The sequence below is a fragment of the Mus caroli genome, unplaced genomic scaffold (assembly GCF_978045245.1).
Source record: "Mus caroli unplaced genomic scaffold, Mus_caroli_1 scaffold_2, whole genome shotgun sequence".
In the NCBI taxonomy this organism is placed as follows: domain Eukaryota; kingdom Metazoa; phylum Chordata; class Mammalia; order Rodentia; family Muridae; genus Mus; species Mus caroli.
The window spans coordinates 59,418,000-59,445,047 of NW_028227257.1; the positions used below are offsets into that span (position 1 = coordinate 59,418,000).

At 41.2% G+C, this 27,048-nt stretch overlaps 1 protein-coding gene across 2 annotated transcripts in view; it reads left to right on the forward strand.

The window, feature by feature from the left end:
• Window positions 1-27,048, forward strand: part of Ubr1 (ubiquitin protein ligase E3 component n-recognin 1) — a 133,716-nt gene that overhangs the window by 90,202 nt on the left and 16,466 nt on the right. The window contains exons 33-40 of one of the 2 annotated variants that reach the window (XM_021184371.3): window positions 561-658; window positions 1,955-2,048; window positions 3,947-4,095; window positions 5,030-5,085; window positions 7,309-7,405; window positions 20,962-21,029; window positions 22,246-22,396; window positions 26,310-26,409. In XM_021184371.3, coding sequence (XP_021040030.1) covers window positions 561-658; window positions 1,955-2,048; window positions 3,947-4,095; window positions 5,030-5,085; window positions 7,309-7,405; window positions 20,962-21,029; window positions 22,246-22,396; window positions 26,310-26,409 — 813 coding nt within the window. The remainder of the gene's footprint in view (window positions 1-560; window positions 659-1,954; window positions 2,049-3,946; window positions 4,096-5,029; window positions 5,086-7,308; window positions 7,406-20,961; window positions 21,030-22,245; window positions 22,397-26,309; window positions 26,410-27,048) is intronic. The other variant, XM_029469902.2, reaches the window with a different exon arrangement.

The window sequence follows — 27,048 nt, forward strand, 5'->3', positions numbered from 1 at the left end:
GAAGTGATCGATGTCAGTGATGTCACCCAGCAGTGATGAGCAGCCATGGTGGAGTTTCCATGTACTGGTATTTGACCACTTCTCAGTCATGGATGGACAGTTATGTCTTAGTCATTGTACCAACTACATTTTTAGACACATATTTATGACCTAGAATATTATTAAAATGAAGAAATGATGTTTTAATTTTTTTTGAGACAAGGTCTTACTACATATCTCTGGTTGGCCTGGTACTCATTATGTAGACCAGGCTGGCCTCAAACCCATAGAAACCTGCCTGCCTCTGCCTTCTAAATGCTGGGATTAAAGGTTGTGCCTCCACACTCAGCAGAATTTGGTGATTTTTTTTTTTTTTTTAAGACAGGGTTTCTCTGTGTAGACCAGTCTGGTCCTGAACTCTGCCACTCATAGAGCTAGGCTTAAAAAACAAACCACACAGCTGATGTTTTTAATATGTCCATTAATATTTAATATATCCAAGGAAAGACCCAACAAGTTTACCCCTGTAGATGTCTTTGTACCAACTGAACTGACCATTTCTGAATATCACTTTTTTGTAGTGAGAATGCGGAGGCTCTTGCTCAACTTTTGACCTTGGCCCGGTGGATACAGACTGTCCTTGCCAGAATATCGGGTTATAATATAAAGCATGCTAAAGGTTTGTGGGAATCTGTCTGTACCAGACATTTGAAAATTGTTTCTGAATGTTTAAATTTTTAAAAATTTAATTGTATGTTTCTGAGTGTTTTGCTCACATGTATGTCTGTTGAACACTTTACAAGTTTAGTGCCCTTAGAGGCTCAAGGAAGACATTGGATCTCTGGAACTAAAATTAAAAAAGTTGTGAGTTAGGTCTGAGCCATCTCTATAGCCCCCTAAATATTTAATTTTTTTACAAGTAATTATTACGCTAAAACATGATTTAAAAGTACAGATTTGTTAAGTATCAGGAAATAGAGATTTTGAGTCCAAGACTTTTTGGCTATTGGTTTACTTAGTTCAATCATTTTCCATAATGGAAAACAGAATAGTATATAATGTTCTGTCTTAATATTAATAAAAATGTATTAAAGCTGAGTGACAAATGTTGCTGGGAGGTGGGCTTAGAAAAAATAAAATTAAAGATCACTTAAAATACCTAGTGACAAGGGGCAAGGGACATGAGTCAGTGGGTGAGGTCCTGCTGTGTGTGTGTGAGGGTCCGAGTCTGGGTCCCCAGCACTTACATAAATACTGGGGGCTGAGGGAAGGGATGGATAGAGCCTAAGGGTCTGATGGCCAAATCCATGATCCCAGGTTCAATGAGAGGTCCTGTCTGTAAAACTAAGGTGGAAAGTGGTAAGGCTTTATGTTCTTCTCTGGCTCCTCACGCATATACATGGGCTCCTGAGCCTGTGTACACACATGCACACACGCACACGCACATACACTCTACCATGTGCATAGGATACTGTTGAAGAAGTGTCTTTATTAGGTTATAAATCAATAAATGAAGGCAAAGTCCAGTTTGTATTGTTTGGCTTTGTCTGTTTAAGAAGGATCCTTGCAGTCCTGGCCAGGCTGCACTCCAGCTCCTGGGCTTACACGGTTCTCCTGCCTCATCTTCCCCCTGGCTGGGACTTTACACAGGTGCCACCACGGCCTGCTCTAAAAATTAGCTTGAGGACCTTGCCTGGTGGCAGGAGAGACCCAAGTCCTGTAGGTTGTCTTCTGGACTGCACACGAGCCACCTCAGCTGCACTGTATGATGTCTTTAAAGAAAAACCCGTATCTGAGAGATTGATGTGCAAAAAGAACATCATTTCAGTGTCACCTAAGCAGGGAAATCGGGCAGGTTAGTTACTGCTCACTAACATTTCTAAAGGGATTTTGTATGGTTTAAACAGCTAGATAGCTGTTTGTTAGACTAAACTTAGTCGTGGTTTTTATCTCTTTTTTCCATGTAATTTCTAAGGAGAAGCCCCAGCAGTTCCTGTCTTGTTTAATCAAGGAATGGGGGATTCGACTTTTGAGTTTCATTCCATCCTGAGTTTTGGAGTTCAGTCTTCGTAAGTATCTGAAGAGTTAGAAGAATTTGAGTTTGTGCAGTGTCGTGGCACGACAAGCAGAGGCAGGTGGATCTCTGAGTTTGAGGTCAGCCTGATCTGTGTAGTGAGTCTCAGGCCAGGCAGGACTACATAGTGAGACCCTGCCTAAAAAAAAAAAAAGCTTGTAAAAATAAAAATTGGAGCTAACCTTTTCTCCCTAAAGTTTTACTTAGTAAAATTAGATGGTTTGAGATTCTTTTTTAAAAAATGTTACTGGTGTGTGTGTGTGTGTGTGTGTGTGTGTGTGTGTTTAAATATATGTGTGTGTTTTGGAAGGCAGGAGTCCCGTTCCCTGGCACTCTGATAGAAGCTGGAGGAAACACTCCGGGGAACAAACCCAGACATTAGAGTTCAGAGGAGACATGCTTCTCCTCTGAGCCACCTGAAGTGACTAGGAAGAGGCTGCACCGTACACCCTGCCTTTCCATGATTAGTTTTGACAAAACAAACAACAACCAAAGCTACAAGAGGATCAGAATGTAAAGACGTCACTTCACATTTTGTTTGCCTGTGACTTTCTGAAAGAAATTTATGTCACTTTACCCTCACTTTGTATTTCATGTACAATTGAAAGTGCCCTAATCTACCTCAAAGTTATAAAAGATACTTTGAACACACACACACACACACACACACTCACACTCACACTCACACTCACACACTTCAATGCAGAAATACTTTTCTACCTTTTCAGAGTACCAAAACATGTAGATGAGATCTTCTTCCTTTGAACTTTATTTTTCTTTTCAATCTTGCCTTAGTTTGGGCCTGGACTCTTCCAGCTGTGTTCATTACTGTGTCTTTAGCTGTACAGTTATATGGACCAGTGCCATTTTGTAAGAGTTTTCTACCTTTAGGATACAGTTTGGTTTTCCCTATTTTTTTTTTAATCAATAAATCTATAGAGGTTCTAACCCTAGTTTGACACTTGGGTTATTTTGATGTTTAATTTAATAGTCAACTAGATTGGATTAAGAATATTACCTTGCCGGGCAGTGGTGGCGCACGCCTTTAATCCCAGCACTTGGGAGGCAGAGGCAGGCAGATTTCTGAGTTCGAGGCCAGCCTGGTCTACAGAGTGAGTTCTAGGACAGCCAGGGCTACACAGAGAAACCCGGTCTCAAAAAAACCAAAAAAAAAAAAAAAAAAAGAATATTACCTTAATGAAACATACTTGGATCTGTCTGTCTGTGTGTGGGCTTTTTAAAAAAGGATTTATTTTATATTTTATATGTGTGAGTGTTTTGTCTTCATTTCTGACTGTGTATCACTTGTGTGCCTAGTGCCTGTAGAGGCTTGAAGAGAGGGCATTAGGTCCCCTGGAACTGGAATTATGGAGGGTTGTTAGCCTCCATGTGAGTGCTGGGATTCAAACTGATCCTCTGATAGAGCATCCAGTACTCTTAACTTCTGAGCCATCTTTCCCACCCCAGTGAGGTTTTTTCTAGAGGATTAATTGAGGGAGGGAGTCCACATGGAATACATGGACCATGTGGCTATTAGCATGCCATGGCTGGGTGACTGGACTGAAGAGCAAGGGAAAAAAAGAGCCCTCCCCCCCCACACACACACACACGTGACCAGGCAGCTTCACGCTCCTGCTGTCCCAGCCGTGATGGCCTCCTCTTGCAAGGCTTCCCTCCATGATGAACTGTATCTCTTGACATCATGAGCCTAAGCCCTTCCTGCCTTAAGTTGTTTTTTGTCAATATTTGGTCACAGCAGTGACAAAAGAAACTAATGCACTTAATGTCAAAAGGAATTCATTGTTCCTGTTGCTTTATGACCTAATGAGGCTTCTCAGAAAGTAGCCCTTTTTTCTAACTCACTGTACAAATTTCTTCTTACTTTATTTTTAGGGTGAAATATTCACATAGTATCAAGGAAATGGTCATTCTCTTTGCCACAACAATTTACAGAATCGGCCTGAAAGTGCCTCCTGATGAACTAGACCCACGAGTGCCCATGATGACCTGGAGCACGTGTGCGTTCACCATCCAGGCAATCGGTAAAACCTCTTCAAGAAATGAAGTCAAAGATGCTTGCGAGGAGTCAATGAGACAGAATTCACATTGATTGAACAGAACATGTTTGCTCCACTGTTGATGGCTTGGAAGAGTTTGCAGTGTTTGAGGACTGTTACTGTTTCAGTGTATTGGTGTGGCCTGAGAATTTTTAATATTTATATCTTTTTCACCTACTGTAGTAGCTCTATGCTATTGGCTAGTATTTTGAAGGCTAGCCTTAAGCACTGTGGTCAAACAGTGGCACTCTTACAATACTAGATCAAGAACAAATGCAAATGAAGAGTCAGCTCAGGACTTTACAGGACAGTTATTTTATACTTTGAGAGAAAAAAGAAAATAGAACCAACCAAAGTCACAAACAAAATTTACTGGAAGAGGAAGTATGAGGTGGCCAAGAGAGAAAGATTTGGCAGAACTAGGTCTGACTGTTAACGTGTCAGATGCTTTGCCATATTGGAAGTTTCCCAGGGATTGGCAAAGTAGGCAAGAAGCACTGAAGTTTATAAGTGGGTGGTGTCATTACATAGACAGTAGTGTGTCTCTTTCACATCATCTTTATCCAAGCAAGTTTAGATTTCCCTTCAATACATTTTTTTTTGGTCACAGTTTTTATGAAATCTACATTTTCATCACTAAACCCCTTTCTGGAATACTATGGTGTGTCATAATTTGGATTGAGTAACATGTGTACACTTTCTTCCCCGAAGGTTTCTTGCTTCAGTCTCAGGGTAGATTTTAGGTGCCACTCACAAACGTGTTAGACTCGCAGCATGTGTATAGGACAATGCACTGGTGTGCATTTACTCAGACTAAGGTTAGCATGGTCTCCACAGTGAAGAACAAACCAAACCAAACCACAGGTAAAACAGTAAATTGTATAATACTTTTGAATTTATTATGTTTTTCTTTTTTAAGAAAACCTGTTGGGAGATGAAGGAAAACCTCTATTTGGAGCACTTCAAAATAGACAGGTATGCATATGCCAGTAGATTTCAGTCGTTTCTGGGGTACTGTTTTAGAAAGGGGATTCCTTAGCTTATTTGTCACTGAAACATCTGTGTTCCCTCTTCTATAAAGAGCAGCAGAGCTTGGTTTCAGTAAACATGATGGTTAATGCTATATGCTTTACAGAATTTTCTCCATTTCAGTAGTAAGTGTAATTCACACAAATTTCTCATTATTGACTGCTTTCCTGCCCTCCCCTGTATTGCTGAGCCTAAAACCAGATACAGCCTGTATTTTCCCCTCACTGATGCTTCACAATGCTAACATTGAATATTAATGGATTCTGCTCTAGACAGGTAGTCATGCTGAGTTAAAGTCTAGACACTCAGGACAGGGTCGATGGTTCAGTGGGTAAAGACACATGCCATGATGCCTAGTGAACTGAGTTTGATCTCCAAAGTATACGTTGTAGAAGGACAAATTGACCCACATTGTCGCTGACCCACATTGTCGCTGACCTCTGCATGTGCTCTAACATACATGCACTGTGTTAGTTAGGTTTATATTGCTATGATAAAACACTGTGACCAAAAGCAGTTTGGCGAGGACAGGGTTTATGTCAGCCTAGAGCTGCACTCCATCAGGAAGGAAGTCAGGGCAGGAGCTCAATGTAGAAACCTGGAAGCCGGGACTTCACAGGCTGGAGGAGCAGTGCTTACTGCCATGCTCCCCATGGCTTGCTCACTGTGCTTTCTTACACGCCTCAGGACCACCTACCCAGGAGTGGAACCACCTACAGGTCAATCCAATGGGGACATTTTCTCAATTTAGGTTTCCTCTTGCCAAGTGACCCTAGCTTGTGTCAAATTGGCCAAAATAATCAGTATATGTGCATACAAGTGTACACATACATACATACATTAAAAAAAAAAAAAATCAAGGCTGAGCAAAGCAACAGAGGCTGTGTGTCAGCCTGAGCTATACGTTCATGGAGGCCTCAATGTACATGTTCCAAATGGGCGTGTAAAGCGGAGTCATGCTTCAAAAGGGGGGGGGGGGGCAACCCAGTGGTCTGTGAACTGCTTGGTGGGTAAATGCACTTGCCACCGAGCTTGATAATCTGAGTTCAATATCCAGGACACATATGCAAGGAGAGACTACCTGTGCAAGTTATCTCTGATTTCCATTTGTGTGTGCATATACACAGAAAAAAATTAGCACTTGACTAAATTCTCATCATTAATAATAACAACAATATTATTATAATAGTATAATTATTTTTTTAAAGATTTATTGATTTTATATATTTGAGTACACTGTAGCTGTCTTCAGTCACACCAGAAGAGGCTATCGGATCACATTGCAGATGGTTGTGAGCCACCATGTGGTTGCTGGGAATTGAACTCAGGACCTTTGGAAGAGCAGTCAGTGCTCTTAACCACTGAGCCATCTCCCCAGCCCCAGTAATAATTATTATTGCCTGTCTCTTTAGTCTTTCTTGCCCATATCCCCACAGAATCATGAAATGTACTTAGTTAGCTATGTTTGGGCACCTGCAGAAGCTCCCAGTCCACTGCCTTACCAGGCATCCCCTCCTCCCTCGTCTGCTGACAGGGGCTACAAGAAACTCACAGTCCAGTGTGTGTCCCTGTAGTTCCCACACTGCTCCTGGGAAGAAGAATGTGTATTTTAGTTGTTCCATGGCTTCTTACTATCATTTTAGAATTTCTAGAAATAAAGTTTATACAGGATTCAAAGCCCCATGTTTAAAAGGGCAAGTCTGGAGGCTCAGTGGTTAAGAGCACTGACTGTTCTCCCTCTTCCGGTGTGTCTGAAGAGAGCGACAGTATGCTTACATATAAAAAATGAACAAATCTTTTTTAAAAAAAATTGAATCTGGGAAACAGAACAAAGCTGAGAACTGGAATGCTCATAGGTAACATTTCTTTTTAATGGAAAATTCAAAAGTATAGTGAAATTATAAAGCATTTTTTAAGTACTAAAAATAATGTAGCTAGGTGTGGTGGTGCTGGCCTTTTAATGCCAGCATTTGGGAGGACACAGAAAGATTCCTCAGTCCCAGGGCTAGCCAGGAATACATAGAAAGACCCTGTCTCAAAAAGTAAAATATTATGAGTATTCGATAAAGTATATAATGCCTTAGTATATAGTAGGCTAGGATTGGTTACTTATCATCCTGACCTAACTGTCATCTTGTATCATTCTGTCTTACCTTTCTCTCAATCTAGCATAACGGTCTGAAGGCGCTGATGCAGTTTGCAGTTGCACAGAGGACTACCTGCCCTCAGGTCCTGATACAGAAACATCTGGTTCGGCTCCTGTCAGGTAGGGACTTCTTTTAATTATTATGTAAGAATTCACCTGTCTGCTTTTATGACAGTATATTTCATCTAGGAGATGACATACTGTACTGATTACAAACACTCACTGATGAAGACTAATTCCCTACAGCAGACTTCGCCGAAGAAGCTGATGCACAGCTACCCTTTAAGGATTGTAATTTTAAAATGAATACTTTTGTCTGAGTCTGTGATAGCATAAACCTTTAATCCCAGCACCTGGGAAGCATAGACAGGCATATCTTGATGAGTTCAAGGCCAGCCTGGTTTGCAAAGTGAGTACCAGGACAGTCAATGCTACACAGAGAGACTCTGTCTCCAAAAGCATGCATAAATATATATAAATATATATTTTTTTATTTTTTATATACTTTTGGAGCTGGGCAGCACTCAGGAGGCAGAGGCAGACAGATCTCTGTGAGTTTGAGGCCAACCTGGTCTACAAAGAAATTTCTAAGTCAGCCAGGGTTGTTAAACAGAGATACTTTGTCTTGATGCACCAAAATAAATAAACAAACAAACTTCAATTTATACTTGTTACATCTTGATAATTTTGTTAATATGCAGTAGCCCTGTTTGTCTCTTCTGTCTGTTTGTGGTTTTGAGTCTTCTTTATTTGATATAAGAGTTGATAAATCGGAAATCCGGCCTACATAGGGCCACAAGCCTCTTCCGGTCAGAAAAGCACCGGGATAGCTAGGGCGCAGGGTCGGCTGACACTCGCCAGCTACCCACAACACCCGCCACAGGATCTTAAGACTTCTGGTGAGTGGAACACAGCTTCTGCTCCAATCCAATTGCGCGCGGGACCTGAGACTGCATTAGTTAGGGAAGCAGAAACCGGCCTGAGTAGGGCCATAGGCCTCATCCGGCCGGATCAGCACCGGGGTAGCTAGAGCGCAGGGTCGGCTGACACCCGCCAGCTACCCACGACCCCCGCCACAGGATTTTGAGACTGCTGGTGAGTGGAACACAGCTTCTGCTCCAGTCCAATCACGCGGGACCTGAGACTGCTCTGGTTGGGGAGAGAGAAATCCGGCCTACATAGGGCCACAAGCCTCTTCTGGTCAGAAAAGCACCGGGTTAGCTAGGGCGCAGGGTCGGCTGACACTCGCCAGCTACCCACAACACCCGCCCGCCACAGGATCTTAAGACTTCTGGTGAGTGGAACACAGCTTCTGCTCCAATCCAATTGCGCGCGGGACCTGAGACTGCATTAGTTAGGGAAGCAGAAACCGGCCTGAGTAGGGCCACAGGCCTCATCCGGCCGGATCAGCACCGGGGTAGCTAGAGCGCAGGGTCGGCTGACACCCGCCAGCTACCCACGACCCCTGCCACAGGATTTTGAGACTGCTGGTGAGTGGAACACAGCTTCTGCTCCAGTCCAATCACGCGGGACCTGAGACTGCTTTGGTTGGGGAGGCAGAAATCCGGCCTACGTAGGGCCACAAGCCTCTTCTGGTCAGAAAAGCACCGGGGTAGCTAGGGCGCAGGGTCGGCTGACACTCGCCAGCTACCCACAACACCCGCCACAGGATCTTAAGACTTCTGGAGAGTGGAACACAGCTTCTGCTCCAATCCAATTGCGCGCGGGACCTGAGACTGCATTAGTTAGGGAAGCAGAAAACCAGCCTGAGTAGGACCACAGGCCTCTTCCGGCTGGACCAGCACCGGGGTACCGCCAGCTACCCACGACCCCCACCACAGGATTTTGAGACTGCTGGTGAGTGGAACACAGCTTCTGCTCCAATCTTTAAACAGTGACAACGACAACTAACCCCAGAGATTACCAGATGGCGAAAGGTAAACGTAATAATCTTACAGAAACCAAGACCACTCACCATCATCAGAACCCAGCACTCCCACTTCGCCCAGTCCAGGGCACCCCAACACACCGGAAAAGCTAGACATGGATCTAAAAGCATATCTCCTGATGATGGTAGAGGACTTCAAGAAGGACTTTAATAACACACTTAAAGAAATACAAAGGAACACTGGTAAACAGGTAGAAGACATTAAAGAGGAAGCACAAAAATCCCTTAAAGAATTGCAGGAGAACACTGCTAAAGAGTTACAAATCATTAAAGAAAAACAGGATAACCTAATCAAACAGGTAGAAGTCCTTAATGAAAAACAGGAAAACACATCCAAACAGATGATGGAAATGAACAAAACCATACTAGACCTAAAAAGGGAAGTAGACACAATAAAGAAAACCCAAAATGAGGCAACACTGGAGATAGAAACCCTAGGAAAGAAATCTGGAACCATAGATACGAGCATCAGCAACAGAATACAAGAGATGGAAGAGAGAATCTCAGGTGCAGAAGACTCCATAGAGAACATCGGCACAACAATCAAGGAAAATGTAAAATGCAAAAAGATCCTAACTCAAAACATCCAAGAAATACAGGACACAATGAGAAGACCAAACCTACGGATAATAGGAGTGGATGAAAATGAAGATTTTCAACTCAAAGGACCAGCAAACATCTTCAACAAAATTATAGAAGAAAACTTCCCAAATCTAAAGAAAGAGATGCCCATGAACATACAAGAAGCCTACAGAACTCCAAATAGACTGGACCAGAAAAGAAATACCTCCCGACACATAATAATCAGAGCAACAAATGCTCTAAATAAAGATAGAATACTAAAAGCAGTAAGAGAAAAAGGCCAAGTAACATATAAAGGCAAGCCTATCAGAATTACACCAGATTTTTCACCAGAGACTATGAAAGCCAGAAGATCCTGGACGGATGTTATACAGACACTAAAAGAACACAAATTCCAGCCCAGGCTACTATACCCAGCCAAACTCTCAATTAACATAGATGGAGAAACCAAAGTATTCCACGACAAAACCAAATTCACACATTATCTCTCCACGAATCCAGCCCTTCAAAGGATAATAACAGAAAAAAACCAGTACAAGGACAGGAACCACGCCCTAGAAACAACAAGAAGGTAATCCCTCAACAAACCTAAAAGAAGACAGCCACAAGAACAGAATGCCAACTTTAACAACAAAAATAACAGGAAACAACAATTACTTTTCCTTAATATCTCTTAATATCAATGGACTCAACTCCCCGATAAAAAGACATAGACTAACAAACTGGCTACACAAACAAGACCCAACATTTTGCTGCTTACAGGAAACTCATCTCAGAGAAAAAGATAGACACTACCTCAGAATGAAAGGCTGGAAAACAATTTTCCAAGCAAATGGTATGAAGAAACAAGCTGGAGTAGCCATTCTAATATCTGATAAGATTGACTTCCAAACCAAAGTCATTAAAAAAGACAGGGAGGGACACTTCATACTCATCAAAGGTAAAATCCTCCAAGAGGAACTATCAATCCTGAATATCTATGCTCCAAATACAAAGGCAGCCACATTCATTAAAGAAACTTTAGTAAATCTCAAAGCACACATTGCACCTCATACAATAATAGTGGGAGACTTCAACACACCACTTTCACCAATGGACAGATCATGGAAACAGAAACTAAACAGGGACACAGAGAAACTAAGAGAAATTATGAATCAAATGGATCTGGCAGATATCTACAGAACATTCTATCCTAAAACAAAAGGATATACCTTCTTCTCAGCACCTCATGGTACCTTCTCCAAAATTGACCACATAATTGGTCACAAAACAGGCCTCAACAGATACAAAAATATTGAAATTGTCCCATGCATCCTATCAGATCACCATGGACTAAGGCTGATCTTCAATAACAAAATAAATAATAGAAAGCCAACCTTCACGTGGAAACTGAACAACACTCTTCTCAATGATACCTTGGTCAAGGAAGGAATAAAGAAAGAAATTAAGGACTTTTTAGAGTTCAATGAAAATGAAGCCACAACATACCCAAACTTATGGGACGCAATGAAAGCATTTCTAAGAGGAAAACTCATAGCTCTGAGTGCCTCCAAAAGGAAACTAGAGAGAGCACACATTAGCAGCTTGACAACATACCTAAAAGCACTAGAACAAAAGGAAGCAAATTCACCCAAGAGGAGTAGACGGCAGGAAATAATCAAACTCAGGGGCGAAATCAACCAAGTGGAAACAAGAAAAACTATTCAAAGAATCAACCAATCAAGGAGCTGGTTCTTTGAGAAAGTCAACAAGATAGATAAACCCTTAGCCAGACTCACTAGAGGGCACAGGGAAAGCATCCTAATTAACAAAATCAGAAATAAAAAAGGAGACATAGAGCCGGGCGTGGTGGCGCACGCCTTTAATCCCAGCACTCCGGAGGCAGAGGCAGGCGGATTTCTGAGTTCGAGGCCAGCCTGGTCTACAGAGTGAGTTCCAGGACAGCCAGGGCTATACAGAGAAACCCTGTCTCGAAAAACCAAAAAAATAAATAAATAAATAAATAAATAAATAAATAAATAAATAAATAAATAAATAATAAAAAAAGCCCAGGACCAGATGGGTTTAGTGCAGAGTTCTATCAGACCTTCAAAGAAGATCTAATCCCAGTTCTTCACAAACTATTCCACAAAATAGAAACAGAAGCTACTCTACCCAACTCATTCTATGAAGCCACAATTACTCTGATACCTAAACCACAAAAAGACCCAACAAAGATAGAAAACTTCAGACCAATATCCCTTATGAATATTGATGCAAAAATCCTCAATAAAGTTCTTGCTAACCGAATCCAAGAACACATCAAAACAATCATCCATCCTGACCAAGTAGGTTTCATCCCAGGGATGCAGGGATGGTTCAATATACGGAAATCCATCAACGTAATCCAGTATATAAACAAACTCAAAGACAAAAACCACATGATCATCTCGTTAGATGCGGAAAAAGCATTTGACAAGATCCAACACCCATTCATGATAAAAGTCTTGGAAAGATCAGGAATTCAAGGCCCATACCTAAACATGATAAAAGCAATCTACAGCAAACCAGTAGCCAACATCAAAGTAAATGGTGAGAAGCTTGAAGCAATCCCTCTAAAATCAGGGACTAGACAAGGCTGTCCACTTTCTCCATACCTATTCAACATTGTACTTGAAGTCCTAGCCAGAGCAATTCGACAACAAAAGGAGATCAAAGGGATACAAATTGGAAAAGATGAAGTCAAAATATCACTCTTTGCAGATGATATGATAGTATATATAAGTGACCCTAAAAATTCCACCAGAGAACTCCTAAGCCTGATAAACAGCTTCGGTGAAGTAGCTGGATATAAAATTAACTCAAACAAATCAATGGCCTTTCTCTACACAAAGAATAAACAGGCTGAGAAAGAAATTAGGGAAACAACACCCTTCTCAATAGTCACAAATAATATAAAATATCTTGGCGTGACTCTAACTAAGGAAGTGAAAGATCTGTATAATAAAAACTTCAAGTCTCTGAAGAAAGAAATTAAAGAAGATCTCAGAAGATGGAAAGATCTCCCATGCTCATGGATTGGCAGGATCAACATTGTAAAAATGGCTATCTTGCCAAAAGCAATCTACAGATTCAATGCAATCCCCATCAAAATTCCAAATCAATTCTTCAACGAATTAGAAAGTGCAATCTGCAAATTCATCTGGAATAACAAAAAACCTAGGATAGCAAAAACTCTTCTCAAGGATAAAAGAACCTCTGGTGGAATCACCATGCCGGACCTAAAGCTCTACTACAGAGCAATTGTGATAAAAACTGCATGGTACTGGTATAGTGACAGACAAATAGACCTATGGAATAGAATTGAAGACCCAGAAATGAACCCACACACCTACGGTCACTTGATCTTCGACAAGGGAGCTAAAAACACCCAGTGGAAGAAAGACAGCATTTTCAACAAATGGTGCTGGCACAACTGGTTGTTAACATGTAGAAGAATGCGAATCGATCCATTCCTATCTCCTTGTACTAAGGTCAAGTCTAAGTGGATCAAGGAACTTCACATAAAACCAGAGACACTGAAACTTATAGAGGAGGAAGTGGGGAAAAGCCTTGAAGATATGGGCACAGGGGAAAAATTCCTGAATAGAACAGTAATGGCTTGTGCTGTAAGATCGAGAATTGACAAGTGGGACCTCATGAAACTACAAAGCTTCTGCAAGGCTAAAGACACCATCAATAAGACAAAAAAACCACCAACAGATTGGGAAAGGATCTTCACCTATCCTAAATCAGATAAGGGACTAATATCCAATATATATAAAGAACTCAAGAAGGTGGACTCCAGAAAGTCAAATAACCCCATTAAAAAATGGGGCTCAGAACTGAACAAAGAATTCTCACCTGAGGAATACCGAATGGCAGAGAAGCACCTGAAAAAATGTTCAACATCCTTAATCATCAGGGAAATGCAAATCAAAACAACCCTGAGATTCCACCTCACACCAGTCAGAATGGCTAAGATCAAAAATTCAGGTGACAGCAGATGCTGGCGAGGATGTGGAGAAAGAGGAACACTCCTCCATTGTTGGTGGGATTGCAAGCTTGTACAACCACTCTGGAAATCAGTCTGGCGGTTCCTCAGAAAATTGGACATAGTACTACCGGAGGATCCAGCAATACCTCTCCTGGGCATATATCCAGAAGATGTCCCAACCGGTAAGAAGGACACATGCTCCACTATGTTCATAGCAGCCTTATTTATAATAGCCAGAAGCTGGAAAGAACCCAGATGTCCCTCAACAGAGGAATGGATACAGAAATTATGGTACATTTACACAATGGAGTACTACTCAGCTATTAAAAAGAATGAATTTATGAAATTCCTAGCCAAATGGATGGACCTGGAGGGCATCATCTTGAGTGAAGTAACACAATCACAAAAGAACTCACACAATATGTATTCACTGATAAGTGGATATTAGCCCAAAACTTAGGATACCCAAGATATAAGATACAATTTGCTAAATGCATGAAACTCAAGAAGAATGAAGACCAAAGTGTGGACACTGTGCACCTTCTTAGAATTGGGAACAAAACACCCAGGGAAGGAGCTACAGAGACAAATTTCGTAGCTGTGATGAAAGGATGGACCATTTAGAGACTGCCGTATCCAGGGATCCATCCCATAATCAGCTTCTAAACGCTGACACCATTGCATACACTAGCAAGATTTTGCTGAAAGGACCCAAATATAGCTGTCTCTTGTGAGAAGATGCCGGGGCCTAGCAAACACAGGAGTGGATGTTCACAGTCAGCTATTGGATGTATCACAGGGCTCCCAATGGAGAAGCTAGAGAAAGTACCCAAGGAGCTAAAGGGATCTGCAACCCTATTGTTGGAACAACATGATGTACTAACCAGAACCCCGGAGCTCTTGTCTCTAGCTGCATATGTATCGAAAGATGACCTAGTCGGCCATCAATGGAAAGAGAGGCCCATTGGACTTGCAAACTTTATATGCCCCAATATAGGGGAATGCCAGGGCCAAAAGAATGGGAATGGGTGGGTAGGGAAGTGGGGGGCGCTATGGGGGACTTTTGGGATAGCATTGGAAATGTAATTGAGGAAAATATGTAATAAAAATATTAAAAATTAAAAAAAAAAAAAGAGTTGATAAATCGCCGGGCGTGGTGGTGCATGCCTTTAATCCCAGCACTCGGGAGGCAGAGTCAGTTTACTTGTGCCCTTTAATTGACTAATGGAGACTTTTTCTACTTAAGGTTATTTTGAGAGGGACTTTTAATGAAATTTTTTAAGAAAATCATATTTTTAAATAATTTTTTTCATTAATGTTCTGGTTGGCTGAATTACTGATTGTAGCAGTTTTTGCTACTTTGCGGGTTCTTTTTTTCTCCCATCCTTTATCCCCATGCTTCACCCCCATCACTAGATAGGAGAGAAAAAAGGATGGGGGTAGGTGAGAGAAAGATATTCTTTTTTTTTTTGGTTTTTCGAGACAGGGTTTCTCTGTATAGCCCTGGCTGTCCTGGAACTCACTTTGTAGACCAGGCTGGCCTCGAACTCAGAAATCCGCCTGCCTCTGCCTCCCGAGTGCTGGGATTAAAGGCGTGCGCCACCATGCCCGGCAAAAGATATTCTTGAATCTAATTCCTTTCCTTTGTTTCTTCTTTGAGCATGACTACTAACAAATTGCAACCAATCCCCCCGAATGATCAACAACCATTGACCACTGACTCCATCTACTGGGCCCCTAGCATTTATATACCCCCTGAAAACATCCCAGAAGTCCAAATGTCACACAATCACAGGAATTATTTGCGACACACAGATGTGTACATACACATAAATGAATGAATGATTGAATGAATGATCACTGTCTTTGAGAAAATTATCGTCCTCACTTATAGTGAGGAATAAGGCATAATACCCATGATTGTAAACTAGTAAGGTGCAAGAACTGGTGATGTAGCTCACTGTGCCAGCATACATAAGGATAGGTTTGATCACCAATACTTCAGAAGGGGAAAGAGGGCAATGAGCAATCTATAAAATGAAGAATAAGCATGCTACAGTTAACTTGTCGCTCTAATGGAGTTTAATTTTATTTTTGAGACAGGATCTCAGTTTGTAGCTCTTGTTGGCCTGGAACTCAAACTTCCTGTCATCTTCCTGTCACGGGTTGCCAAGGACTAAGATTGTGCTAACCACACTCCACTCTTCAAAGAAATTTTAAAGTAAATATTTATAGTAACTTTGGGGTAAAGTTTTAGAACTGTTTGTAAGAAAAATTTGATGATGAAAGAGAGTATTCCAGTCACTGAATAGAACAAATCTCAGGACAGGGATTAGGAAATTATTTAAATGTCCTGACTATAAAGCAGTTTGTAATCCCAGAAAGAAAATAAGATCGGTATATAGATAATGCTACTGACTGCATTATCAGAGGTGTTGCTGAGGGCTGGAGAGATGGCTCAGGGGTTGAGAGCACTGACTGCTCTTCCAAAGGTCCTGAGTTCAATTCCCAGCAACCACATGGTGGCTCACAACCATCTGTGAAGAGATACCATGACCAAGGCAACTCTTATAAAGGCAAACATTTAACTGGGGCTGCCTTACAGTTTCAGAGGTTCAGTCAGTTATCATGGCAGGAAGCACAGCAGCATGCAGGCAGACCTGGTGCTGGACAAGCAGCTGAGAGTTGTACATCTTGATCCAAAAGCAGCCAGAAGGAAACTGACCTCTGCAGACAGTCAGGAGGAGGCTCTCTTCTGCACCTTGAGTACAGAACCTCAAAGCCCACCCTGATAAAGGCTTACTTCCTCCAACAAGGCCACACCTTCTAACAGTGCCACTTCCCATGGGCCAAGTACATTCAAACCACCACAGACACTCAGCCCTTTGGTCGCAAAACCCTGTGATCATTTTAGTTTAAGATAGAGCATAAAAAGAATACTTCATGGTTATTATATGCCACACCTAATATAAATCCTTCAAAAGTCTGTTAATAAACTCCTCAGCAATCTGTAAATACTGTAGACTTAGAAAAGTTAAACTGCTTCCCTGTAACAAATAGCCAATATGAGAACCTATTTCAATCTTGTATCCAAAAATCATAATATTTATGCTACTTGCTTAGAATATTGGAATTGAGGGCTGGAGAGATGGCTCAGCCATTAAAGGCTAGGCCCACAACCAAAAATATAAGAAATTAGTCAGAGGAGAAACTTGTTTCCCTTAGTTTTTGTTGAGGCTGGAGAGATAGCCCAAAGGTTAAGACTGCTCTGCTGTCATGAAGAGTGGAGCTCACGTACCAGTACCCAAGTAACAATCCAAGCATGCCACAAATATCTGTATCTCCAGCTTTGGGGGTGAGGATGGGATAGGAGTGGAGACAAGAAAATCACTGGGGTTTGCTGGTCCAGGTGAGCCAAGAAAATGTTAGCCCTCGGTTGAGATGGAAACTGACTCAAAGGAATAGACAGAGATTGGTAGAAGAAAAGCTAATACATCCTTGTCTGGCCTCTGCCTTTACACACAGATGAATATACCTACAAGCATGTGCATACACTTGTATGCACACACATGCACACTGAAATAAATTTTAAATTTTTAAAACAATAGTTGTAGTATTGTAGAATACTTACCAAGCAAATATGAGGACCTGATTTTGTTCTCCAACACCTACATAAAAATCAGGCATGGTGGTATGGAAATTTCATACCAGCACCAATAAGACAGAGACAGGTAGATTCAAGGTGCTGGCTGGCCTGCAAGCCTAGCCTAATTGGTGAGCCATAGGACCAGATGAGACATCCTAGTTCAGAAAAACAAGGTGGACAGCACCTTAGGACATACAGGGTTGGCCTCTGCCCTCCCTATCTCCTCTGCACACACCTATACACACAGATAAAAGTAAAACCATGCAATTTGTTTTCTTGCTTTTATATATACAAAACTGTTTCTAGCCAGGCATGATGGATCATACCTGTAGTTCTAGCACTTATGAGGTTGAATAGGAGCATTTTTAGTTCCCAGACCAGCCTGGACTGCATAGCAAGGCCAGCTCAACAAACACAAAGAGAGATGAAAATCCTGTTGCCTTAACTTCTTGATCTCAGTTCCTTGCCAGACATTTTCCTCCTTAGTTTTCATTAAAGACTGATCAAATTAAAGAGATAATACTTTGTAGTATTTGTCAATTAAACCCACTTAATGGTATCCCCAGAGGCACCAAAATGTGCCACTGCCACACAAAGAAAGGAAATTCAGCACTTCCCCTGGGATTAATTTAACCAAAATTGAGCCCAAGTAGAATTCTCCACTTCTCCCTGTGTCTTCCATTTGCCTGTAGCTTATGTTTTCTGACTTGGCTGTCTATGCCTACCTAATGTCTGTCTCTTTTACTCTGTGTCTTTTACCTAATAAAGAGCACAGAAAGCATGGTATGGAGAATGAATAAGGGATACTTTAGTCTTGTAATCCTGAGTTTTACAGAGATGTTTATCTCCAAATGCCCCCAGAGCACATGGTACTGCAAACATCCTGTTATCAAGCAATAGCAACATAGCAACATGCCATTTCCAACAGTTATGGTGGATATTTGTTGCATAAGGGCACTTTCAACTTGTTTGCTGTTTTAAATTAATTCATAACACACATATATTTACACAATTGTATTGCTGTCTGGGTCAGGGGCATGGAAGTTACATAATGCATTAGCTTTGGTTGTAAAGGGAAAGCCAATGCCGGTGAGGTCGGTTAACACTGTTCTCTCAAAGGCAGAAAATAGGCAGGCAGGATGTTAAGCCAAGTCCTAAGTGAACCCAAAGTATATTATTAAGTTGGTTGTTAGGTCTAGTTAAAATTTCAGTTTCTTTGAGAATAAGAGATATTTTCATAAATGTATATCATATTCAGTCTGTCTATACTTCCTCCCAATATAATCCATATAATATAATTCTGTATAGGAAGATTTTTTTTCTTAAATGGATTCTGTTTCCTTTTCTTTAATTTGTTTGTTTGTTTGTTTGTTTATATTAATGTGCACTGGTAGTTTGCCTACATATATGTCTGTGTGAGGGTGTCAGATCCCTTACAACTGAAATTACAGACATTTGTAAGCTGACATGTGGATGCTGGGCATTGAACCCAAGTTCTCTGGAAAACCATCCATTGCTCTTAACCACTGAGCATTATGCAGGAAGGTTTTCTGTGTCCTCCTTTCCACTGCAAGGTCTCCCTGTTCACCATCCTTAATCTGCTCACATGCTATATATTATAAAACATTTAAATGTTGGTGGAGGGCTGGCAAGATGGCTCAGCAGGTGAGAGCATTGACTGCTCTTCTGAAGGTCAAAGACGCCCTCTTCTGGTGTGTCTGAAGACAGCTACAGTGTACTTATATATAATAATAAATGAATCTTTGGGCTGGAGCAAGCAAGGACTGAGCAAGCGGGGTTGACTGGAGCAAGCAGAGGTCCTAAAACAATTCAATTCCCAACAACCACATGAAGGCTCACACCATCTGCACAGCTACAGTGTACTCACATACATTAAATAAATACATACATACATCTTTTAAAAAAAAACAAAAGCTGGGCAGTGGTGGAGCATGCCTTTAATCCCAGCATGTGGGAGGCATAGGCGGGCGGATTTCTGAATTCGAGGCCAGCCTGGTCTACAAAGTAAGTTCCAGGACAGCCAGGGCTACACAGAGAAACCCTGTCTCAAAACACCAAAAAAAGAAAGAGAGAAAGAAAGAAAGAAAGAAAGAAAGAAAGAAAGAAAGAAAGAAAGAAAGAAAGAAAGAAAGAGAGAGAGAGAGGGGGAGGGAGGGAGGGAGGGAGGGAGGGAGGAAGGAAGGAAGGAAGGAAGGAAGGAAGGAAGGAAGGAAGGAAGGAAGGAAGGAATGTTGGTGGAAATTGATAGAGGAAATGTTTCTATAAAAGCCATTCTTCTGCGGCAGGAGCTAGATCAGGCACAGCTCTGGCTTAGCACATTCAGCACTGGCTTCAGTCACCTGTACATAAATCGAGTCAGACATTCAGCACTCAGACGTGGAAGGTGGGGGGCTGCTAGGGAGTAGATTGGAGCCTCACAAGTGATAAGCATGTACCCTTGTTTCTAATCTATCTCAGGTTTTTATTCTAAATCTTATCTTCCAACTCTTAAGCTATATATAAGAGTTTCTAGTGGCCCTTTATTCTGTTACATTTTCTTGTTATTATGACAACCATATCTTTTTTCCCCATGGTTTACTTCTTCTTTTTTTCTTTTTAAATTATTTTATTAATTAATTAGTTTTTTATACTCCATATTTTATTCCCTCTACCTGATTCACCCTCTGACTTCCACATCTCATACCTCCTGCCCACTCCTCTGTCTCCACGTGGATGTCCCCCACCACCCCAACCTGACCTCTAACTCCCTGAGTCCTCCAGTCTCTTGAGGGTTAGGTGCATCATCTCTGAATGAACACAGACCCAGCAGTCCTCTACTGTATGTGTGTGGAGGGCCTCATATCAGCTAGTGTATGCTGCCTGTTTGGTGATCCAATGTTTAAGAAATATCGAAGTGGAGAGAGAGGGAGGGGCCTGGGAGGGAAAGTGGACATGGGATCTGGTATTAGGTGAGGAAAAAAGACTAAAGCCCTAAGGGCCAGCAGAAAGAATGTAAATAGGCAACCTTAGGAAATAGGAAGTTGGGGGTGGGGAACCCTCCAGAATGCACCAGAGACCTGGGAGATGAGAGACTCTTGGGCTCAAAGAGAGGGACCTTAGATGAAATGCCTGACAGTCGGGAGAGGGAACTTATAGAGCCCACCTCCAGCAGGAAGACAGGACATCAAGTGAGGGATGGATGGGGTTGCCATCCTACAGTCACACCTCTGACCCATAACTGCTACTGTCTGAAAGAATTACAGGAATGGAAATGGAGAGGAGCCTGAGGAAAAGAAGGTCCAGCTACAGGCCCATAGTGGGATCCAGCTCAAGGGGAGGCCCCAAGGTCTGACACTGTTACTGAGGCTATGGAGCTCTCGCAGAAAGGGACAACCATATGTTAAAAGTGTGGTGCACTCATCTCTGTCCTCTACCCCATTGCACATCACTGCTTCACTGACTGAATTATATTAATTTTGTTTTAGTTATTCTTCCTAACCTACAATCAGAAAATACACCAGGCCTTCTCTCCGTGGATCTCTTCCATGTTCTGGTGAGTGTTCAGTAGAATGACTTTGAAGTCACCAAGCTTTATAATTCATGGTTTTCTTACTTAAATTCATGTTTACTGTTCAAAATAATAAAGTTTTGATGTTCAAGGTGTTACATTTGATGTGTTATCCATTCTTTTACAAATACAGATTTCACTGAAACATCAAAATTATTTTTAAAATGAAATTAAGTTTGTTTATTTATTTATTTATTTATTTATTTATTTATTTTTGGTTTTTCGAGACAGGGTTTCTCTGTATAGCTCTGGCTGTCCTGGAACTCACTTTGTAGACCAGGCTGGCCTCGAACTCAGAAATCCGCCTGCCCTGCCTCCCGAGTGCTGGGATCAAAGGCGTGCGCCACCACGCCCAGCGATTTTTTAATTTATAATTGGTCTTGTAGTTAGTTTATATTTGATAATATACATAAAAATAACCTTTTTCTAATTCTGTTATGGGTCCTCCCCACTCCCTTTTTTTAAACTTGTTTATATCATATGCAGTGAATTACCATGGAAGCTATAAATTAAATATAATTATTAATTATCTACTGATAGAGACCAGGCCATAAGCACATGGCAGCTTCCTTAAACCACCCATGAAGAGGTGGCAACTCTTGGGAGTTTTATGCAACTTTTCTATCCATGCAATAATCTTATTCTTTTAAACCTAGCTCAGTGAAGAATAGTGGTAAGTTTGAAAACCATGGATTTTGTGGCTATCGAGTTAGCCAATCCCACCACCACCCCATTTGTACCTCATAACCTAAGTCTGTACTCAGTAGCTGTCTACCCTGACTCTCTTTTGGAATCCCCCGAGGAATCTTAAAAAGAATCCTAACAACTGGGCCTTGCCTCAGAGTCTGATGTTGTTGGATTGGAATGAGGCCTGTGTGTCATGTCAGTGTTTTTTAAGAACATCCAAGTATTTATAATACAGAATCTTCAGACCTGCTCAGCAGAGGACCACTACTTAGGCCTACCTACAACAGGGAGGCTCGACAAAGGGAGACTTAGTGATGGCCTTCGCTCACCAGTTATGGTACATTATAATTACAATCTAAGACATTCTGTTGAATATCACCAGGAAAAGTATGGTGGTTATTTCAAAACAAAACAACTACAAACTGCATCATTTGGTCCCCTTTACAGTTAGTTAGGAAATTGGTTTGTCGTGGCCTTTCTCAGTTACCCTGTTGCTGTCCATTTCCCTTTATAGGTCGGCGCAGTCTTAGCGTTCCCATCCTTGTATTGGGATGACACCGTGGATCTGCAGCCGTCACCACTTAGTTCTTCATATAACCACCTCTATCTCTTCCATCTGATCACCATGGCGCACATGCTTCAGATACTCCTTACAACAGATACAGGTAAAGCTCCGAGATCGTAGATGACTGTAAGTAATATGTGCCTCTGCTTTATTGGCAGAATGGGTTATGTTTGTGATTAATCATGTTATGTGTTTCTAAGTCTTGTGTTATGTCATGTGTTATTTATTCATATATTTCTTACCAAATGTTATTTAAATAGGTAAAGGCAGAATAAGTTGTGAAAGGGTAATTAGCTCAAGATATTTGATTGTCTAATTTCCAGCTACTCTCCAGATATGTAGATGGACTGTTAGGACCTGTTTTTCTCCTTGTCTTCCAAATGTTTCATTGTCAAAGTCTCTCCAGGGTTATTTCTACCCACATACACTCTGCCTTTTGCCAAGCCTTTCAGGAACCGTTTTTTCAGTCCCAGTGATTGCACTGCCATAGGCTACTTCATGTCGTGGTTATCTGTAGCTCATTCTCTTCCTTGCCCAGTTTCTCCTTCTGCACATGTGTTTTCTGATTAGAGAGAACAATCACATTTTAAAACCATTTCCCTTAGCATCAAGTATCTGGCAATCTTTGTTCTCCACAATAAGTACTCATTAAACATTTGTGAATTATGACTTGAATTACATGACTATAACATAATCAGATTATCCTTTTAGAGTCAAGTCATTAATAGCCACGAAGCGCTAGGCAGTGACTCAGTGTGTAAAGTACTTGCTGTGCAAGCCTGAGGAGCAGAGCCCACCCAGAAACTAGACAGGCCTGGTGCTACCACACTCAGGAGGCTGAGGCAGGGATCCCTGGAGCAAGCTGACTTCCTAAACTGAATGGAATTCCAAGCTCCAGAGAGACTCTGCCTCAAGAAATAAATAAATAGATGGAAAGTGACCAAGGAAGGCCTTTCAGTATCAGCTTTTGACTTCCTTACATACTATATATCTTATGTGTACATGTAAAACATGTGTACATGTAAAACATATGTGTACATGTAAAATAAGTGAACAATAAATAAAGTCTGGTTCTGGATAACAGTGATCAATAAAAAATGCTGAAAATTCAGGAAATTTAAAGAAAAATAAGATTTTAAAAGAAAAAAAGAAAACAAAAGAAAAAACCTGTTAAAAGGGGCTAGAAAGATAGACCAGTGGTTAACAGCACTGGCCTCTCCTCCATAGGACCCAGGTTCAATTCTCAGCACCTACATGGCAGCTCACAACTGTAACTCCAGTTCTGGAGGGTCCACCTCCCTCTGCTGACCACCCTGAGTACTACATGTTTCATTTTTACAGAGAATCTGCAAAAAGTATACATTTGCCATAAGATAATAGAGAAAACTTGGAAGCAATCAGGGTAGCCATTAGTTGATTGATAAATAATTTGTGGTACATCTAGACAGTGGGCTGTTATTGGTTCAGAGAAGAAATGAACTGTCCAGTCCTGAAAGTGCAGAGAGGAGATTTGAGTGTCTATACTAAGTGAGAGAAGCCAGTGTGAAGATACTTCTGGGTCCAACTTCAGGGCATTCTGGGGAAGATGAAACTGGAGGTAATGTGAGCAGAACAGTGACGTGCATGGGTAAGGGAGGAAAAGCACAGAGATGGTGAAGCTAGTCTGTATAATAGATGTATATATGCTATCCAAACCAATAGGATGCGGGGTGCAAGAGCGAACCTTAGTAAATCTTGAGTCGGTGAGGTCAGCCTTACAGCATCATTTTACTCTTTCAATACTGAACTGGCTCTTCTCTGACTCTTGCCTCTCTGCATAAACTGTTTTCAAAGACTCAGTTTTATTATTTTTAATTTTATGAATTTGCATTCTAAATGCAAGTGCCTGCATAGGCCAGAGGCATCAGATCCTTTGGAGTTGTAGTTACAGGAAGTTATCAGTTGCCTAAAGTAAGTTCTGGAAACTAAATTTAGTTCCTCTGAAGCTTAGTGAGCTCTCCTAACCACTGCCCCCAGGCACCACTTTTTAAAAACAGTTTCACTCTAGGTCAGGCTGTTTTGGAACTCATTATATAGCCCCAGGTTGTCTTTGAACTCTTGGCAATCCTCCTATTTTATGCTCTCAGTGATAGGTTACAGGCATTAGGCATGACTTTGGGCTTAGACTTTAGAATCAGTTTGTCAGTATGAACTGTTGGTCAAAATAATTGTCAGTAATACACATAAAATGAACAATGTTGGATATTGAGAAATAGGAGTTCTCTATGTGTAGGATCTGAAATATATAGAATTCTATATTTTGTGCTCAGTTTTGCTATGAATCTGAAACTTCTCCAGTTCAGTGACTTTTACTGATTTATGTGTGTATATATTTATTGTATTCACATTTGTGTGAGTGTGTACCTGCCTGCGGAGGCCAGAGGTCAATGTTAGGTGTCTTTAATCACTCGCTATCTTAGTGTTTGAGGCAGGGTTTCTCAGTGAACTGGGAGCTCATTGGTTAAGCTGGGTTGGATAGCCAATAAGTTCTGGGGATCTGCCTGTTTCTGTTCAACCTATGTGAGTAGCCGTGCCCAGCTTTTACATACATGTGTGCTGGGAATCAGAACACAGGTTTTCATGCTTGAGTGACAGGTACTGTATCTCTGTCTGCTCAGTTCTTTGATAAACAAACAAACAAACCAATAATCTCATTACATATATGCATTTGTCAAACTCTTCAAAAGGTTTGCTTGAACTCATTTCATTATATGTAAAACTCACTTTGCCTCCCCTGCCCTCACCCTCTGTGAGTTCATGTATACAAATTTACATGCAGACATATATATCATAATTTAAAAATTATTGTGCTTTTTATTTGTCTGTATGCTGTTGAGGATTGAGCCCAGGTTCTAGGACATGTAAGGATACACTCCACCACTGAACAACACGTCACTCGTATCTAACTCCATTGGGGGAAAGGTCAATGCAAACTCAATATGTTTCCAAATTGAGTAATTATTGTATTCATTTATTTATTTATTTGTGGAGGAAGGGAGCCTGTGCCTTCATGAGCATGTGGAGGTCAAGCCAGCCACATGCTCATGATGATCAAGTAGAGGAGTCAGTTTTCTCCCTCTACTGTCTAGGTTCTGGGTACTGAATTTAGGTTGTCAGCATTTACCTACTGTGCCTTTCCCTACTGAGCTATCCTACCAACCCTGTTGGGAACTTTTAAAGATCAAGTATGCCTTTAGATTTTATTTGGAAAATGAAAAGCAATATGATGTCAAATCATTCAGCGAAACTTTATGACCTTTCAAATGCATTGATACATAGGCAATTTGAAAACAATAACTATTGAAATGTGCCCTAACAATCTGTCATAGGAAACTGCAAGGCAGCCATCTTTATCTCCATTTCCACAGTAAGCCTAAAGCTGAGGGGTTTAATGTAAAGGACAGAGCAGTTAGAGGGACGTTCTGGAAGCATGAATCTGAGGTCTAACACACTGGCTAGGGAGCAGACTCTTTGGGGACGAGGACTAGGTCTATTTTTTTTATTAATTAATTAATTTACTTTACCAATTACAGCTTACCCTCCCTCCTCTCCTCCCAATAACCCCCTAACCCCCTACACACACACACACACACACACACACACACACACACACTCATCATTTTTTCCTGAGAGAAGAGGCCTCCCATGGATATCAACCCACTTTGGCTTATCAAATTGCAGTAGAACTAATTCTTCTATTGAGGCTAGACAGGGCAGCCCAGTCAGGGGAAAGGGATATATGGCAGGCAACAAAGTCAGAGAGAACCCTGCTTCTGCTATTAGAGGTCCCACATGAAGACCCAGCTGCACATTGGTTACTTATGTGTGGGTGCCTAGGTCTGTCCCATCCATGCTCTCTAGTCGGTGGTTCAGTCTCGGTGAGCCCCTATGGGCCCAGGTTAGCTTTCTGTAGGTTTTCTTGTGGTGTCTTTGACCTCTCTAGCAGGGAGCAAATGTGTAAATCTGCCCTGCAGATCTGTCTCCAGGGCCGCCGCTTGCTGAGGGTGAAGAGGATAGTGAGGAGGCTCGCTGTGCATCTGCTTTCTTTGTGGAAGTGTCGCAGCACACAGACGGGTGAGTAGCAGACCCTGGCTGCTCGCTTGGCCTGGGCACCCCTCAGTCAGTCCAGGTCCTTGTTCAAAGGTTTGGCAGTGTTCCTCTCAGCCATTTGAATTCTTGTTTTAAAATCCGCTAAGGATAGGCTTATAGTAAAGAAAATGTACTTTGATTTTTACCTTGAAGTAAAATGTAGATTAGAACTGTTTGTTTTAGATAAAAGTAGAAAATAAGTTGCCTTGTTACAGTGATTATACCTTGATATATGTAAATAGTTAAAAGCTTTTGAAATTTTTAATTATTAATGTGGGAACTAATTTTGCATTTATATTTTAATCTGCATATACTGTATAATCACTATATATAATATATACAGCCGATTTAAGTTTACAAGGAAATTGAGCAGAGAATTAAAATGTTCACTTTTATTTCCCTGTATTTTGGTGATTCGTTTGTTAAAACAGATAGAACCAATAACGTTGACATGCTATTGTTAGTTGAAAGCCATAGTTTGAATTATTTAAGTTTGACCATTGCAGTCGTTGAGTTATCCCACAGATTACTGTCAGGGTTTATATAGGCACTAGGAACATACTCTTTTTTTTTTTAGGAAATCCTGACACTTTATTAAGTTTTTCTTCTTATTTCATTGCAAGG